The following is an 18,238-nucleotide window of genomic DNA, read 5'->3' as shown; positions in this document are numbered from 1 at the left end:
GTCCCAAGCACCCTACCTCCCCCCCCTCCCCGCTCTGTGCAGCACCGCCCTCCCAGACCCGCCAGGGTCCGTGCGCCAGGCACCCCACTCCCCCCCGCTCCATTCCCTGCCGCCCCCCTACGCCCCGCCACATACCGGCACTGATGTCCCTCCGGTTCCCTTACCCTCCTCCCACATCACGCCCTCCCACGCCACACCGACGCCGCCGTCGTGGCTCCCACCGTCCCCACCCTTACCTGCCACCCCGTCTGTCATCCATCTCCATCCCCTGCACGGCATCCATCCTATTACACCTCCCACCCAACGTCCGTCCCCGTCGTCCCCGTTAAACCCCTACATCACTTACATTTTCTCCCCCCGTTAACCAAGCCAGTCACTTATCATCCACCCCAGCATTCACTCCCGCACCTTCCATAATCCAATCCAATATTCACCTATTCCATTATTCATTTCATTCCACTATTCACTCCAGTATTCACCCCTACTACCATTTCAGTCCCCATCCCATTATTCACTTCACCATCCGTCCGCCTCCTAAGGCGCAGCCTTCAGTCACCAAGGCGCTGCTCTCTCTCCCAATGCATTTCATGTCACAATGTTTCCACATCACTATGTTCAATAAATGCAACTAAACTGGTTCTCTGTTTGATGGTGTGGTCTTTACTAGTGAAATGTTGTTGGAACAACGGAGGTTCAGGAGAACAGACCACACAGGATAACCATCTCCTCCCTTCTCCATCACTTCTAATCTAACCTACCTTCTCCTCCCTACCTCACCTGCCTCAAATCCCACTGATAACAACTCCTCCCTTATCTCCTCCTACCAAGCCAATCAAGCGCTGTATTTAAACCTGGCCGTGCCAGCAGCATTTCATGCTCAGTTCTCGCATCCCGCCTCCACCCCTTTCTCCTCCCCATCCACAGTAACTAACTTTCCTTTGCTTTTCCTCCAGATACCAGTACCAGAGGGGAAACCCAGCTCAGGCGGGGGTCTCGGTTCAGGCCCAGCCGATCGAGGGCCAGAGCCCCAGAGCCACACAACCCAGGGCTCATGCCCCGAGCTCCCTGCCTCCCCCCCCTCTCATACAACCCAGAGCTCATGTCCCGAGCTCCCTGCCTCCCCCCCCTCTCATACAACCCAGGGCTCATGTCCCAAGCACCCTACCTCCCCCCCCTCCCCGCTCTGTGCAGCACCGCCCTCCCAGACCCGCCAGGGTCCGTGCGCCAGGCACCCCACTCCCCCCCCGCTCCATTCCCTGCCGCCCCCCTACGCCCCGCCACATACCGGCACTGATGTCCCTCCGGTTCCCTTACCCTCCTCCCACATCACGCCCTCCCACGCCACACCGACGCCGCCGTCGTGGCTCCCACCGTCCCCACCCTTACCTGCCACCCCGTCTGTCATCCATCTCCATCCCCTGCACGGCATCCATCCTATTACACCTCCCACCCAACGTCCGTCCCCGTCGTCCCCGTTAAACCCCTACATCACTTACATTTTCTCCCCCCGTTAACCAAGCCAGTCACTTATCATCCACCCCAGCATTCACTCCCGCACCTTCCATAATCCAATCCAATATTCACCTATTCCATTATTCATTTCATTCCACTATTCACTCCAGTATTCACCCCTACTACCATTTCAGTCCCCATCCCATTATTCACTTCACCATCCGTCCGCCTCCTAAGGCGCAGCCTTCAGTCACCAAGGCGCTGCTCTCTCTCCCAATGCATTTCATGTCACAATGTTTCCACATCACTATGTTCAATAAATGCAACTAAACTGGTTCTCTGTTTGATGGTGTGGTCTTTACTAGTGAAAGACCCCATGGCGTGTCTTGGCTCCATTAAAACTTTGAGGAAAACGGTTTGTAAAGACCTTCCAGCGAGGCATTAAAGTACAGCTCCGGCAGCTTACGGGGGCCAAACACTCCGAGATCAAGGGGTTATCCCTCGGAAAACATCCTGAGGAAAATCCTCGCGGCGATGCGGTGGAACCGACTGTTCTGAAAGGCGTCCTCGGATGAGAATTAAAGGGCACCCGTAGCCCATACTGTAAGTAGCTTTATATAACCAGGATGATAAGAATGCACTCAGGGCTGCCTCCAATGAAATGTTACAAATCATCCCTGTTCGGATTGGAAACCTTGTATGTCCAACCAGGGGTGTCGCACCAAATTCTGGGACCTGGGTACAAGGATTCACTGTGGGCCCCTCATGAATGTTCTTCATAGGGGCAGGGGGTTTAACCCATTTAGACTGGGAACGCATTATTATTATTACGCAATATTTTGTGCTTTAACTATTGAAAAATAGCAGACATGCAAGCTCACAGAGTGCCGCGCTGCGAGCTTGTAGATCTGCTATTTTTGAAAAAGCATGAGAATTTGTGCAGGTCTTTGAATTATTTCAAATCCTTCCAAGGTTTTTTGAAAAAAATAAAAAAAAATGTTTCTATGTCAGTGGTGCTCAAACTTTTATATGTGAAGTACCCCCAAAATATATGTATTTGGCCATGGACCCCAATCTCAAAATATGTAGTTCCAGGGACCTCCCAGAAGCTAAATTTGAGTTACAAATGTTTGCTTAAAAAATACATATATTCAAAGATTTGCACACATTTTCACGGCTTTTAAAAATGTGAGCTTGTATATCTGCTATTTTTCAATAGCTAAAGTATAAAATAATTAAGGCCCCTCCACCTTGGGCCCTAGTAACTCAGTCCCACTTTTCCCCCCCTTGTGACGCCTCTATGTCACACTGTTATACTTTGAAGGATTTTTTTTTTTAGAAAAAGTACTACTGCAGATCCAAAGTAGTTATCATTTTTGTCACATGCTTGTGTTACTATACGTTATTGGTTCAATAGCTATAAAACCCACAGACACATACAACCACTTTCAAGCAAATAGCAGATCTATAAACCTCACGTCAACAGCCTTTCCACCGCTGAGGAAAACCTGGTATTCGTTCTTAACACTTTTTTTCTGCAAGATCATTTTTTATAACTCAGAAATGCAGAAACGCCAGCGATTTTCATGGCATGTCTTCTTTCGCCCGGTTAAAGAAGAATTGCGACCGCGACGATCCGCTCTTTAATTATGGTCCGTACATTTTTTTTTAAAGTCTGTGGAAGATTTGGACGATCTGGGAGTAGAACCTTATATACATCCACCTTTCTGAATTCTCTAGCATTGGTCTGAATGGAAAGCCAGATACCCGGATGACTGCATCTCCTGAAGGATCATGGGAAATTGAGTCCCTGCATTACTGCGGCGTGTATCAGAAAGGTGAAATAGTGACATCTGCTGGGGCATTAACTGGAACAGCAGGCTGAACGAGAACCCGGAAATGAGCTTCAATTCCAGGGAATGGGGTTTGCCCCTTGGTAGGCGTGTTCATGTGTGCGTGTGTGTGTGTGTGTGTGTGTGTGTGTGTGTGTGTGTGTGTGTGTGTGTGTGTGTGTGTGTGTGTGTGTGTGTGTGTGTGTGTGTGTTAGTGTGTGTGTCTGTGTGTTAGGGCATTCACCAAATATTCGGATATTGGAATATCAAAGTCACTATTCGACGATGTTCAACAAAGTCAAATATTCGCTTATATTTTTTATTGTTTTCTCTTTAAAATATATATAGTTTATAAAGCTTGGCTAGATAGGAAGTCATAAGAATGAGTTGTCTATGCCCCTGGTGGATGAATTTGTTAATGCTCTATACCTGGGGTTCTCAAACATTTTTAGGCCGTGACCCCCAAAATAAACATATTTGAACTGGGGACCCCCACCCTGACAAGCACTTGGAATTGTAGGTATTACATTTAATGTGACTCGGTTCCGCAGATAAATATTGTGAAAATAGCCGATCTACATGCTCACAACGCCTCGCAACGCGTGAGCATGTAGATCGGCTATTTTCACAATGTTCGCCTCTTGCTTACTTAATATTTGACAGTTTGGCCAGTCCTGTCGAATATTTGACTATTCGAATACTTTGAGGTCGGATACAAAAAATCACTATTCGTGAATGCCCTAGTGTGTGTGTGTGTGTGTGCGTGCGTGCGTGCGTGCGTGTGTGCGTGCGTGCGCGTGCGCACGTGTGTGTGTGTGTGATGACCTTGAGCTGTTTCATTTGAGTCTGTAGTTGCTTCACCTCCGTCTGGAACTGCTCCAACTCCTCACTGCTGTAACTGCTCTCTGACTCATATGTCTGCACACACACACACACACACACACACACACACACACACACACACACACACACACGCGCACACACACACACACACACACACACACACACACGCACACACACACACACACACACACACACACACACACATGCACAGTAATATCATTAGAGGGAGAACTGAGATGATAAACTGGCTTTGATGTGATTTGTCATGCTCTGACATCACTGTGATGTCAGGGGAACCACAATAACATAATCCTTTCGATCTAGACCAGGGGTCTTCAACAGGGGGTCCGGGACCCATAAGGGGGTCCTCAGAGTTACTACAGGGGGTCCTCCAAATCTTTGTGTGATTTCTTTCTCCTGTTTTATATTAACCACTTGAACCCTAGCGTCCAATCCGTCCATATTCTGAGGACTTTAGCCGAAAATATCAGATCTACAAGCTCACAACGCCTCGCGCTGCGAGGCGTTGTGAGCTTGTAGATCGGCTATTTTTGGCAAAGAGGTTTGGTGTAGAGAGAAAAAGAGCAGACTAAGGACAGAGTGAAAGGTCAAGTTTATTAAGTATTGGCGGTTCAAGTGGTTATATATCTGAAAACACAAATTGACACATCCAAAACACACTGATGATTGTGCTGTCAAACGATGAAACTATGGAATCTATGAACAGGTTGTGGGGGTCCCTGCTTCATCTCTCTCTCAACTAAGGGGTCCTTGGCCTGAAGACGTTGAAGACCCCTGATCTAGACCAATCAGTGTGCCCACTGGTTTCAGAGGCATCATAGTCACAGTGATAGGACTTCACCGTGACTATGATGGCCTCCACTCGTTATCTCATTTTGAGGTGATAACTTATCACCTAAAAGTTGTGGTGATCACCCTTCACCTCGGACTATGATAAAGCCTTTAGTGCTGGCTCCCCTATCAGGACTTCATATGGGAATGGCCATATATGGAGGCCACATCGGCCACATACAATCTCTTTTATGCCCATATATGGAGATCCCTGTCTGTAGAACCAGCCTCACACTTGTTGCGACTGCAGGTCGCAGTTTTGCCTGTGAACCGTCACAGCTTGACCATATCTCTTTCTGTCTGTTTATAACGCCTGACACATCACTGTGAGATCACAGTTTTTTTTTTTTTTTTATCACAGTGATGTCAGATATTCAGAGCAGAGATCTCCATATATTGCCATAAAAGGGATCTCCATACATGGGCATGAAAGGGATCGTATGTGTGATGTCAGACGACGGAATCCATATATGGCCAAGACAGATGGCGCGAGCTTTTCGCCCTTAGGCGTCTTACTAGTATAGCAGGGTTCCCCAATAGGCGGCCCGCGGGCCATTTGCGGCCCGCGGGGGGCTACTGTCTGGCCCCCACCAACCCCAGTAATAATGGTGGTATAAGAGCAGCAACAACACTAGTATATCGTCGTTGTCGGCTGGAAATATCCCGGCGACAGCCATCTCCAATTTTGTATTTTCTTTCGCAAATCATACAAGGCCGTCGCACAAAAGTAGTGAAAACAGCAGATCTACAAGGGCACAAGGCCTCGCACCGCGAGGCTGTTGTGTGCTGTTTTGCGGCTGTTTTCACTAGTTTAAATAATTGAAAAAAATATAAATTCAAAACGAACGGTTTTGGACATACAAGATTTTCACCCGACAACGACGATATCTGAACTGTCGCTGGAGTAGTGGGAACGCCACCGTCTCCCCCTGCAATGTTGTGGCCCTCGGCTTGGTAGCCTAGACATGATTCGGCCCTTGGGGAAAACTAATTGGGGAACCCTGTAGTAATAGCATTAGCAGGAGTTGCTTACAGGGGAGTGGAAGGCAGACGTGTCCATCAAACTGGCTGCTTCGTGATAGGAGAACATGAAGGGGCTCTGAGATAGGCCCGCCTCCTCCAGATTATCCTGGAAAACATTGCGGGTTGCCTCCACGAAGTCTGAACACAAACACACAAACAAACAAACAAACAAACAACATTAACACACCGTCTCCATGGTGAAAAGCATCGACAACACACCGTAAACCTTTTCTTTTTCATTCTTTCTTCTTGAATTTGAGCCCTGTTGTTTATATTGCTTTGGTCAGGAATGAAAGGTAGGTGGAAACATTGTTGGGACTGTTGGGACAAACGGTCAAATATTAAATAAGCAAGAGGCGAACATTGTGAAAATAGCCGATCTACATGCTCACAACGCCTCGCATTGCGAGGTGTTGTGAGCATGTAGATCTGCTATTTTCACAATTTCTGCTTCTGGAGGTATCAAACGGTCCTTAAATTGTCACTTTAGAAATGTACATATACCCGCTATACACTTAAACTTTATGTTGTTAAGTGCAACATGGGTCCCCAGATGATTAGCTTAATGTGCAACATTGTTTTCTCTCTCAACAGTAAACAAACCAACATAAAGTGTAAGTGTATAGAGGGTACGGTACATGCACATTTCTAAAGTGACAAATTAGACATTAGACAAATTGTCAAATATGAGAGACAGAAATATTGAAAATAGCAGATCTACATGCTCATATAGATCTGCTATTTTCACAATAGAACCGTGTTGTACAAAATGTAATGCCTCAACTCTTTGTGCTCGTCAGGGTGGGGGGGTCCCCAGTTAAAATATGATTATTTTGGGGGCCACGGCCTGAAAAGGTTGAGAACCACTGGACTACACGAGCGTGTTTAGCCGTACCTCCGTAGGCCACAGTGCCCTGTGGGTCCGTGTTCAGGTTCTGTCTTAACCTCCTCTTCTTCTCCTCTGTGACGTTCAGACCCAGGTAGGACAAGGCCTGAGAGAGAGAGAGAGAGAGAGAGAGAGAGAGAGAGAGAGAGAGAGAGAGAGAGAGAGCAAAGATTTTAGTTAAAAATGTTGGTTGGGCCAAAACCTCTTAACTCCATTTTTGAGGTTTTTGATTTTTTGGCATAAATCAGGGCTATTGAACACCCTTTACATCTGAGTGTTGGTTAAAATAATATTGAACCAATGGAAAGTAGTAAAAAGTGCTTGGGTTGAAACCTCCTAACTCCAATTGAGCTAATTTTCCTGAAAATTAACATTTTGGAGTTAGGAGGAAGATTTCTATACATATATATTTGCAAGATTTTTCAAAAATTGAAAGCTTGTAGATCTGCAATTCTTTTTAAATGCTTGACCGAGTGTGTGGATAGCGTAGCACGCGTGAATCAAAACAGCGCCTGGGTTAAGGCAGGTTCTCGTAAAGGAGCGCTTGTTTTGGGAGAAGACGACGGAGGTGCGCCGCCTCAAGTGGACTTGAGCAACGTGAGACACCGCTGAGTCAGCGCCATTCAAGTTGTAAACCAGGAGGCCAGAATAGTAAATCTTTGCCCCCCCGACTTTCGGCACCACCGCGCGGTCCAAGTGAACACAGCGGAGCGCTCCCTATACCTCCGGTTCAGCCAATCACAAGCTTCCGCGGGCGGGTCTTGCCTTAACCCGGGCACATTTTTGATGCACGCGTGTGGATATGTCCCTATGGCTGTGACCTACCTTCAAGTGGCGCTGTTGAGCAGCCTAAAGGGCCAGTCACACTGAGCACTATAACTATAACAAGTGGCCACCAAAGGCACCGCTCACTTCACACTGGGTGTGATTTTTGCAGACAATGGCCGATTTACAAGCTCACACCACGTTGCGTCTCAGCACGCTGTGAGTTTCCAGGTCGGTTATTCTTCGAGTGTGTGCGCGTGTGTTTCTCATGACCAATGTGCGTGGTCACATTGGTCATGAGAAATGGACATATTTTTACAAGTTTACAATTGGGGGAAAAAATGTGGGTTTAGAGATTAGACATAAGAGTTATTTAGACACAGTTGCGTGCTGGTGTCGTGCAGCAAAAAACGGCTGATCTACAAGCCCACGAGGCGTGGCAGCGTGACGCATTGTGGGCCTGTAGATCTCTGCAATGTTTCAGTCTTATGATGGTTGAAAAATGCATTTTCTTTTTTTATGAAGACGCTCGTCTTTGAAAGGTTTATGTCCTCGCAAGCACAGTGGTACAAACCTCGCTCTGTTTGTGTGTTCGTGCGTGCGTGCGTGCGTGTGTGTGCGTGTGTGTCTGTCACTATAATGCTGTGCTACAAGGACAGAGCTGTCCACTCCTGGCCTTCTCGCAGGCCCGTCTATCACTGTGAAAGTGCTTCCATCTGCACATTCAGGCCCGCTCGGGCGGCGCCTGTCAGTGTGGCATGTTGAATGGGAGGAGAGTAGGGGCTGCGTCCTCCCGGTGGGGGCTCCTCGACGGCAGGTCGAGTCAGTAGGGTTGCCACAGCAGTGGCGAGGAATGAATCGGCGCAAGCACCGTTCACAGGATAACTAAATTCCTCTCAAAATAAATAAAGTGGTTCCCAAACGTTTCATTTGTGTGTATGTAGGTATGTATGTGTATACTGTATGTATATATATATATATATATATATATATATATATATATATATATATTAGGGCTGGGACTTTAACTGATTAATTGCGATTAATTAATTACAGAAAATTAACGCGATTAAAACAAATCACGCATTTTAATCGCACTTAGTTTTTGCACCACAGCACCTTCAGTTTCGGGGTGGATGCGAAATTTAGATTTAAAAAACTCACTCGTTGATTCACTCGTACAACAAAATGTGTTTTACTTGAAAAAAATGCTTCTCAGGTAAAATATAAATATGCAATTAAAATGCGATTAATTGCAATTAATTAATTACAAAGCCTTAACCAATTAATTCATTAATTCGATTATTTTTTATCGCATCCCTGCCCTAATATATGTGTATATATATATATATATATATATATATATATATATATATATATATGTCACGGTTAGATAGAGAAACTGTTAGATCGAGAAACGGAGCGCTCGTCGTGCGGCGCGGGGTGGAACAAGCGGTCGCTTTGAGCAACAACAACGTGGCGTCGGCAGTAATGATAGCCTCACCCCACGGAGGTTATGGTTAGGGTTAGGGTTAGGGTTAGGCATAGTTTTACTGAGGTTAAGGTTAGGGTTAGGGTTAGAGTAAGGCATAGTAAGCTAATGGCTAAACACAGCCGAGCTGGGCTAGTAAATAAACGAAAGAGAGTCGCAAACGAGTGACGTCAGCGCCTGCACTAGTGAATGGCTGACTGGCTGTTGTCGCCATCTGGTGGTGATTGGTGTGTGGTGAACTACAAAACGAGCGCTCTTACCACAATCTCACTGAGTTACCCAAACTGACTGTAACATATATATATATCACATTTCAGCACAGCAGAGCATTGGTATTACCACAAAAAATATATATTTTGTAACTTTGTACTTTTGAATACTTGAATACCAGCATTTAGTGGAGTACAATACTTCGTCCTCCATTGCACAGCGTGCACACGTCAGGTTTGCAGCATCGATGCGGAGGTGCTATAGAGCTCGAACCGAAGCGCTTACGCGCATATTAATTTAAGCTCAACTCATGAGTTATTGATCCTGCTTTTTTTCCCATAACAACTCTACGTTTGGCTTTTGTGCAGTGTGCAGCCAGAGCAGAGTTCATTACACACTCTCTGAGAGAGGAGGGAAGTGACCGGAATGGGTCAGAGCCCAGTGGGGGACAGTGACTAAGTACATCTACTTGAGTACTGCACTTAACCCCTTAACACCTTGACGTCCGAAATAGAATGGTGGTTGGTAGATTAGCCGTGACATTTCTATTATTGTATTGTGATCTGAGACATAATATTATGTTTATAAACATGACCCCGCAGCCCCTCCATCTTGAACAGCGCCGCTGTTTTTTCTTTTTTTTTTCCCCCCAGGCCAGTAACTCACCATGATTTTCTCGATTTCCGTTGGGATAGAATGGGGGTTTTGGCCGATCGTAGATGTCCCCGTGCGTTTCGCGTGCGCGATCCTTTCACGTAAATGTCCCCGCAAATAGTCCATGTGTGACTGAAGAACAGAACTGAAAAGTTTCGCTAGCATAGCCCCAAGCATGGCTGCAGGAGGAGCTCGAGTGTGTAGACAGTAAACGGATGGGTGGAAGGTGCCTTGGAGAAGGAGAGGCGCTGACGTCACCTCTGCTTCATGCACGGTCTGCATGAGCTATCAGTGCACGAGTGGTGACTAGGGAAGGTTAGACGATCGCCGATTTTCGGATCAAAAGCTTTTATTCCGGTTTTAAAGACAAAGTCCGGGAATGTACGACGTGGCTGAGAGTCCCTGGGGGGATGTGCGATATAGTACGGTTTTAACATTAAGGGGCTCCCCTTGGCTTAGAAGGTGTTAAAACCCGGGAAAACATCTGTGCCATTATTGTTAACGACGAAAAAGCGGCAGGGGAAAGTGTTAACTTGGAGAACGATGGACCAGAACGTCATAATTTATTCGCATTTATTGGCTGACCCGTTTCCATTCACTAATGTGCATTTAGTTTTTTCGATAAAGCTTCAAAATCCACCTCCTCCAAGCAGATAAATGTGTTTGTGGATAATGCAAGTTTATTCGAATTTTGAAGTGTGTCCACAAAAAGATGTATGCGCAAAAGCCTTAAAGGACAACTTTGTTTTTTTACAACAAGGGTTCATATTTTAGATAATTAGAGAAAAGAAAAAGTGAGTGTTAAAATGTTTTCATTTGCTTCGTTCTATTGTTTTATCGCATTTACCGTGTTAAAATGTGGGGCATGCGTACGCATTGGGGCATGCGTACAAGTGGCTAAATATGTCTTTTTAGACACAATAAGCCATCAGTTTCTTTATTGCTATATAGAGTAACACCTCTAGCCCCCATAAGTCACATCCAACCATGAAAGGTTGTGTTGTATCTTGGGAATGGGCTTATTCTGTGTAAAATGACATATTTAGCCACTTGTACGCATGCCCCCAACCACTGAAATAAGAATCTCTAAAACAATAGAAAGAAGTAAATGAAATGATTTTAATACTCATCTTTTATAATAATTCTTTAATTACAATCTAAAATATGAACCCTTGTTGTAAAAAACGAAAGTTGTCCTTTAATGCGCATGAAGAGGCTTTATGGAAACGCCACTACTATAGTCTATAGCTGTTGTCACATTGTTGACATTGTGACATCACCTTGTTGTGACGTCACCTCATCAAAGATCAAACCCTGGATATCCGTGACATCACATTGTAGTAAACACAACGGAGTACTTCTGCATTGCATTGTATTGATGTGTTAACTTAAGTAAAGAATCTGAGTACGTTTTGTCCACCACTGCACTTCGCACTAGAAGAATTCCGTCTCTTTCTATCCACCTCTTTCCGCGGGAGTTTACTGGAGATTGTTTGCACCACACTTCCTGTTTAACAGCAGACATACAAGCTCACATCGCGTCGCAGATGCAAACCGTGGTGAGCTTGTAAATCACACTCGGCTGCGGCGCCGGAAGCTCGGTACAACGTCTGCGCAATGCACTATGGGGCGTTTGAAAGCCGTGGATTAATATTATATTATATACATCTCATTATAAATTATGTGTCTATGGAACTGGGTTTGAGTCCCGGTTTGGCCCGATAAGGTCGAGAACCACTGCTCTAGTGTCTTTTTTTAACCTTAAAAAGTTTAAACGCGAAGATGCGAGCTTTCTGCTTCCGACAGCAGCGGCGTTACATAACTTCCAATGCAGGGGGGGAAGCGTGATTCAGCCAAAAGGCTTTATTTCAGATCTTGTCAAGTTGTCAGAGACACAGTGGCAGCAGCAGCCAGCCTCTCTCTCTCTCTCTCTCTCTCTTTCTCTCTCTCTCTCTCTCTCTCTCTCTCTCTCTCTCTCTCTCTTCCACACTTCCACTCATCCCAAAAGCCTCTCTTCAGCAATGTCACGCAACTTCTTATGAATTACTTTCCAAATGCACAGAGACATTTTTTTTTCTTGTGTCAGTGAGCCAAACCTTTTTTTCAGTGTCTTACCGGATTTTAGAGGGTGCACGCATTATTGTGTAGTTATTCTTAGTTATGCTAAAAGGATAAAACAAAAAGCCCCTCAATTGCCCCCTCAATCCATCAGACAAAGGTCTCAGAAGCAGGCAAAAGGTATATTTACAGATGAGGGGTGTGTGTGTGTGTGTGTGTGTGTGTGTGTGTGTGTGTGTGTGTGTGTGTGTGTGTGTGTGTGTGTGTGTGTGTGTGTGCGCGCGTGTGTGTGTCTGAGCATGTGAGCAGAGAGGGGAGCAGAGCGCGCCGATTTTTTGCGGAGCGCAGAGTGATTTATAACTACGTATGAGCGAATTCGTTCTGCCGCTCCGGTCGCACGGAGCCCCATGGACCGACGCTTGTCTCTGGTCAAGATTTCACTCAACTTTCTCTGTATGTTTATAAATATCTTGTGTCAGTTTAACACCTTCTAAGCCAAGGGGAGCCCCTTAATGTTAAAACCGTACTATATCGCACATCCCCCCAGGGACTCTCAGCCACGTCGTACATTCCCGGACTTTGTCTTTAAAACCGGAATAAAAGCTTTTGATCCGAAAATCGGCGATCGTCTAACCTTCCCTAGTCACCACTCGTGCACTGATAGCTCATGCAGACCGTGCATGAAGCAGAGGTGACGTCAGCGCCTCTCCTTCTCCAAGGCACCTTCCACCCATCCGTTTACTGTCTACACACTCGAGCTCCTCCTGCAGCCATGCTTGGGGCTATGCTAGCGAAACTTTTCAGTTCTGTTCTTCAGTCACACATGGACTATTTGCGGGGACATTTACGTGAAAGGATCGCGCACGCGAAACGCACGGGGACATCGACGATCGGCCAAAAAAAAAAGAAAAAACAGCGGCGCTGTTCAAGATGGAGGGGCTGCGGGGTCATGTTTATAAACATAATATTATGTCTCAGATCACAATACAATAATAGAAATGTCACGGCTAATCTACCAACCACCATTCTATTTCGGACGTCAAGGTGTTAAAGAGAATTTCGGGGGAAAACGGCTTTCCTACCTTTTAAAGGTATATTTTTTGGTAGCCCACAGGATTGTCCAGCGTTATTTTTTTATTTTATTTCGTTCAAAAGAAGCAATAGGCCTATATTCCTACCATCCAGTCAAAGGATACAATTCACCCTTTGTTAGCCTTCTGGTTGGTCCCTGACTGACCAACCAGCAGGCTCTATCTGCCTTGTGCTGGTTCCGTATTTTTTATGTTGAATTTGCTAAAATATTATTATTGGAGAAATAAAAATGCTGAGTCACTATACTGCCACTGAGCAGCTCCATTTTACTGAAACTAAGTTTGAAATTAGAATTGAACACAAAGAATAACAATACGAAGCACCTGAATTAAAATGGTAGCGGATGGAGTGTCCCACGAGTGTCCCACCAAGACACAGCAACCAATGGTTGTGAAGAGGGGCGGGACAACGGGCGGGACTTGACAAAGGGTGAATTGGAAATGCAAGTGAGACGGAGAGTGGCTGAACCACACTCGCCACATCTCTCGAATCTGGAGATTAATCATTAACACACAAGAATTAATATTATCACATCTTATTAAAAAAGACAATTTCTACTGCGGCTCACATTACCACAGTAGGCTCTTTACAGTGATGGGAACGCTTGTGGCAAAGGACAAAGTGTTTCAGACACGCAGCCAAATACTATTGTTTGTATTTATTTTGGTGTGACGGAGAGTGGAGCTGAGGGAGGTTCATGAGCGAATAGCGAGCGCTACACCAGCCCCCTGGAGCGAAGAGCGGCATTTCCTGGCACTCCACTCGTATGCTCTGGTGTGTGTGTGTGTGTGTGTGTGTGTGTGTGTGTGTGTGTGTGTGTGTGTGTGTGTGTGTGTGTGTGTGTGTGTGTGTGTGCGCGCGTGCGTGCATGCGTGCGTGCGTGCATGCGTGCATGTGTGTTTGTGTGTTTGTGTGTGTACTCATAGCAAAGGACATATCAAAATAGCACGCATCTTCAGTAGGGATGGGTATCGTTTGGAGTCCGGTTCCGGTTCCGGTTCTGCTTATCGGTTCTTCGGTTCCTAACGGTTCCTATTTTGGTTCCAAAAGGGTTTGGTTTTTACACAAAAACATAATTTTTGAGCGGTAGTAAACCGCTCCATAGAGTGGCTGTGCGTGTGTCTGTAGCCTTTTTCCTCAGGGTTGTGCCATAGCAAAACGTGTGTGTGTAGCATAGCCTGTACATCCTAGACTCAAATCCTAGTCTGAAGACGTTATGCAAGCACGACCACCACTCACTTCACATTGGGTGTGATTTTTTTAATTGAATTTTAATGTTTAATTTACAGTTTTAATGAATCATGCAAATGAAATCATATTTCAGTCTTCTGGTATACTCTTATTCTGAAGAGATTAAGAAGTCGACCACTGTCTGGAAGTCTTATTGCATTAAGAAATCTGGAAGTTTTATTGCTGCTAGCGCAACATATCTTATTCTGAAGAGATCGGCCACCGGAAGTGTTAGATTTGCCAGCCTAGATTTGACAAAAGAACACAACTCGGCGAGCGAGGGAGAGACGCAGTCGCAGTGTCGCACAGGGGTCCGCATTCACAAGCACTGTTGCCGTACAATATTTCAGATGTCACGCTGTCATAAATGTTTCGTCTCCATCTCACGTCTCTCTGTGGCTGTGCAGGGCTGAGCTGTACTGGTGGCTGGGCTGCTAATATTGCTGGCATCGCTGCCAGTCAGTGTTGTTGTTGACTGAGTGGCAACGCAATTGTCCCCTGATCGTGTGTGTGCTTGTGTGTCTGTGTGTGTTTGGAGGAATACAAGTTGTCACGTAACTCATGTTAGTTTAGCCTCGGGAACCGGGGACAGGCCCTGACAGATAGTCAAAAGATATATAATATGTAATGTAATCGTGAAGCCTTTTTTTGAACGGATAGCACGTCTTTTTTATGGTGCGTCTAGGAACCGATAAGCAGTACAGAAAGTAAATATTCTTTTTGGGTACCCAGGAACCGTCATGTCCTTATCGGTTCTGTCCCTGTACCGAATTTCGGTAATCATCCCTAATCTTCAGTGAGAATGTACAAAGGTTCCCGTTCCATTCTATCCATGTTTCAGCTCTGCCAATCCCCTGTGCGTGTCAGTCATTGGCCGAACACTGTTACTCCCACCCAACCCAGTAAATACAAAATGTGACTGGACTATAGACTTCCGGTCTATAGACTGTAAAAAATATGGACGGTGGGAACCCACTAGTTTCTATTCTGCGAAAATAAGCTTTATTTGCCATTACTCATACAGTGCCAAACGACTTTTAGAGCAACTTTCTCACTATGGACTTCCCTGCCAAGCGACTTTGGGCGACTTTTACTTAGAAAAAAAACCCTTTTTTTTTCTTTCTTTTTTTTTTAATATATATATTTTTTTTTTGAAAAATGTTTTTTGGACCCCATTAAATCTAGTAAACATGATTTCAATCGCGATTTTGCATGTTCCACCCCCCATACAACCCCATCTTTCAAACATGGCAGCCATGTTTGTTTACATCTGAAGAAAACATAATGGCTATTTTCTCAAGAATGCCTGAACGGATTTCCAATCTGATTTTTTTGTTTGAAAGCTGTGAACAGCCTGCACAAACATGGTGCATGATCTGTGCATGGGCGTGCATGATCTGTGCACTATAAATTACATGGGAGTCTATGGAGATTTTATGGCAATAATGCCACTCGAGGGCATATTTAATTGGCAGTAACTGTTAATGTGGGTACCAGGAATGCTATTGGCTGCCAACGGACACATGCAACCGCAGGGATACATGGGGCATTGTCTTAAGCTTTAAGCACACGAAGAAGAACCATCACACGCCTATGATTACAACCCCCTCCTACAGCATAGCCTGCTTTAACTTCAAATGACTAAAACATGACTAAAACTAAATATTTTTTTATTCAAAAGTCTATGATAAATAAATAAAAGATCAAAACGAACACTGTAGTTTAGTGGGAAAAATGGAGGGGGCCTAATATGAAGCCCTGGAGGACTCTGGTCGACTAAGTAAATAGGATTTAAGCGGTGCATAAAAGTAAAGTTTGTGTAAGTGCATCCTTGAGGGAGTCAGTGATTTTAAGTGGCTCGCTTCCTGGGTCAAATCAATCTGCCCTCGACATTAAGATCCACCAGGCCAGACGAGTCGATCAATGAGAGTTACGCGCACGATCCACCAGGCCAGGCGAGTCGATCAATGAGAGACACGCATGCGCTGTCCATCCAGCAGAGTGGGAAAAGCAGCATCTGCGCAAAGCACAAACGCAGGGTCTGCGCGGCACACCGAAAGCTGCACTAGACCATCAAACAACGGTATTCCCATTGAAATGCATTGGCAGAATGCACTCTCATAGGTAGAATATTTGGGCGGTGTGACTTAACCCATTTAGTCCTGGTGCCACCTATACGTGGTTTTACCTTTAAAACTGGATGCCACCTCTGTGTCTCATTGCTATACAGAAACATCATTCATTTAAAAAAAATTGAATAAGAATTTGAAGAGTTTCAGAAACCTTAGGATAGGTTTTAGAAAGTGTTTTTTAGAATCGGCTTCAGGTCTGGGCATTTTATGGATTATAAGGGGTTAACCTCAAACAAATTGCAACAGAAACGCGTTCAACTCTTTTTGTTTCATAAACATGTTAGCAACAACACATCACAAGTCCTAAGAAATCCGAGTTGTGGAACATAATGAAAAAGCTGCTGAAAGTTTGGGTCCCATTAACTTTACTATAAAGGAAAGAAATACAAAAAGAAAAAAATATGCTTTAAAGAGGTGGTGCCACGATTGCAGATAAGTCCTTCTAGGGATTTTGAAAAACGAATGTCAGTGGTGCTCAAACCTTTTCATGTCAAGGGCCTGGGCCCCCCCCCCCCCTCCCCCCATCTCTAAATATTAAGTTCCAGGGACTCCCAGAAGCACAATTTGAGTTACAAATGTCCGCTTTAAAAAAATACACACGTTCAAAGATTTGCACACATTTTCAGAGACGTTTAAAAAATAGCAGATCTACTGGCTTACATATTTTTCAATATCTAAAGTATAAAAAAAAAATCCCCGGTCTTCCTCCACCACACACTAGCGGTAGATTCCGTGCTGTCCGGTTGCCAGATGGCGTAGGCGTTGCGCGGTGCTGGAGCCTGGCCAGGTGCGGGCAGGGGGACAATTATTGAGTCCCTCCATGCACCTCCAACAGAGAGAGAGAGATTTAATTTGGCCAGAGTGCATTTGGAGGCTGGCGAGAGCCTCCGTGATGAATCACGCCCATGTTTCTCTGAGCACCGAACCCATTCAAAAAGACGGAAAAGCGGAAAGCAGGGGCGTCAATTGGGTATGGCAAGGGTATGCAGCTGCCATACCCTGGGTCCAGGGTGAAAAATAAAAGTTACTTTTAAATATAAATCCATGAATGTCTCTTTGTCTATCTGCGCTGGTTATTATGTTGTTAAATTACAGCAAAATAACTACAAATGCAAAGTTTAACAAAATGGTCACTTTAACAAGGTATTATAATTATATTCTCCACACTTGTATTCTCCCCATCTTGACAGAATGGTATATTCCCAGGTTCTGCACAGGTGCAATGCATTATTGTTAATTGTGGCACAAGTTTAGCTACACTTGAACAACCGTTCCAGGCTGCCATATCCAGCTCAAGAAACCGTAGAAACCTGTGTAAAAAACTGTCAAAACTAGTTTTTTTCAGACATTGTGAAAATAGCCGATCTACATGTAGATCTGCTATTTTCACAATAGAACCGTGTTATACAAATGTAATGCCTCTTTTCCATCCATGAGGACTCCCATCTTTGCCATACACTAGCTTTTGCTGAACTGACGCCACTGGCAGAAAGAGAAGGGGAGGCCGAGCAGAACCTTTTTTCCCTCCGAGTTAGACGAATGCCTTCGGACGTTATAGTCAGTGGGTGGGAGGTAACCCGGTACGTTTACTCAATTACTGCAACCCCAGTGCAATTTGGAGTATACCTCTGTTTTTTTCCGATGCTTAGTGCTTCTACTCCGCTTACTCCACTAAAATTATTATAAATTGGAATAGAAAAGTGAAGTTTTATGTAAT

General features: G+C 45.0%; 1 protein-coding gene across 1 annotated transcript in view; it reads right to left on the bottom strand.

Moving 5' to 3' along the window:
• The window catches only part of LOC308283185 (syntaxin-binding protein 4), a gene marked incomplete at both ends in the record, with an annotated part of 314,024 nt that overhangs the window by 26,811 nt on the left and 268,975 nt on the right, over positions 1 to 18,238 (bottom strand). The window contains 3 exons of the mRNA XM_080723564.1: positions 4,110 to 4,202; positions 6,013 to 6,140; positions 6,898 to 6,994. Coding sequence (XP_080579690.1) covers positions 4,110 to 4,202; positions 6,013 to 6,140; positions 6,898 to 6,994 — 318 coding nt within the window. The remainder of the gene's footprint in view (positions 1 to 4,109; positions 4,203 to 6,012; positions 6,141 to 6,897; positions 6,995 to 18,238) is intronic.

This window comes from Nannobrachium achirus (assembly GCF_963921795.1).
Source record: "Nannobrachium achirus genome assembly, chromosome: 4".
NCBI lineage: Eukaryota > Metazoa > Chordata > Actinopteri > Myctophiformes > Myctophidae > Nannobrachium > Nannobrachium achirus.
This window is presented reverse-complemented; position numbering and strand designations above follow the sequence as displayed.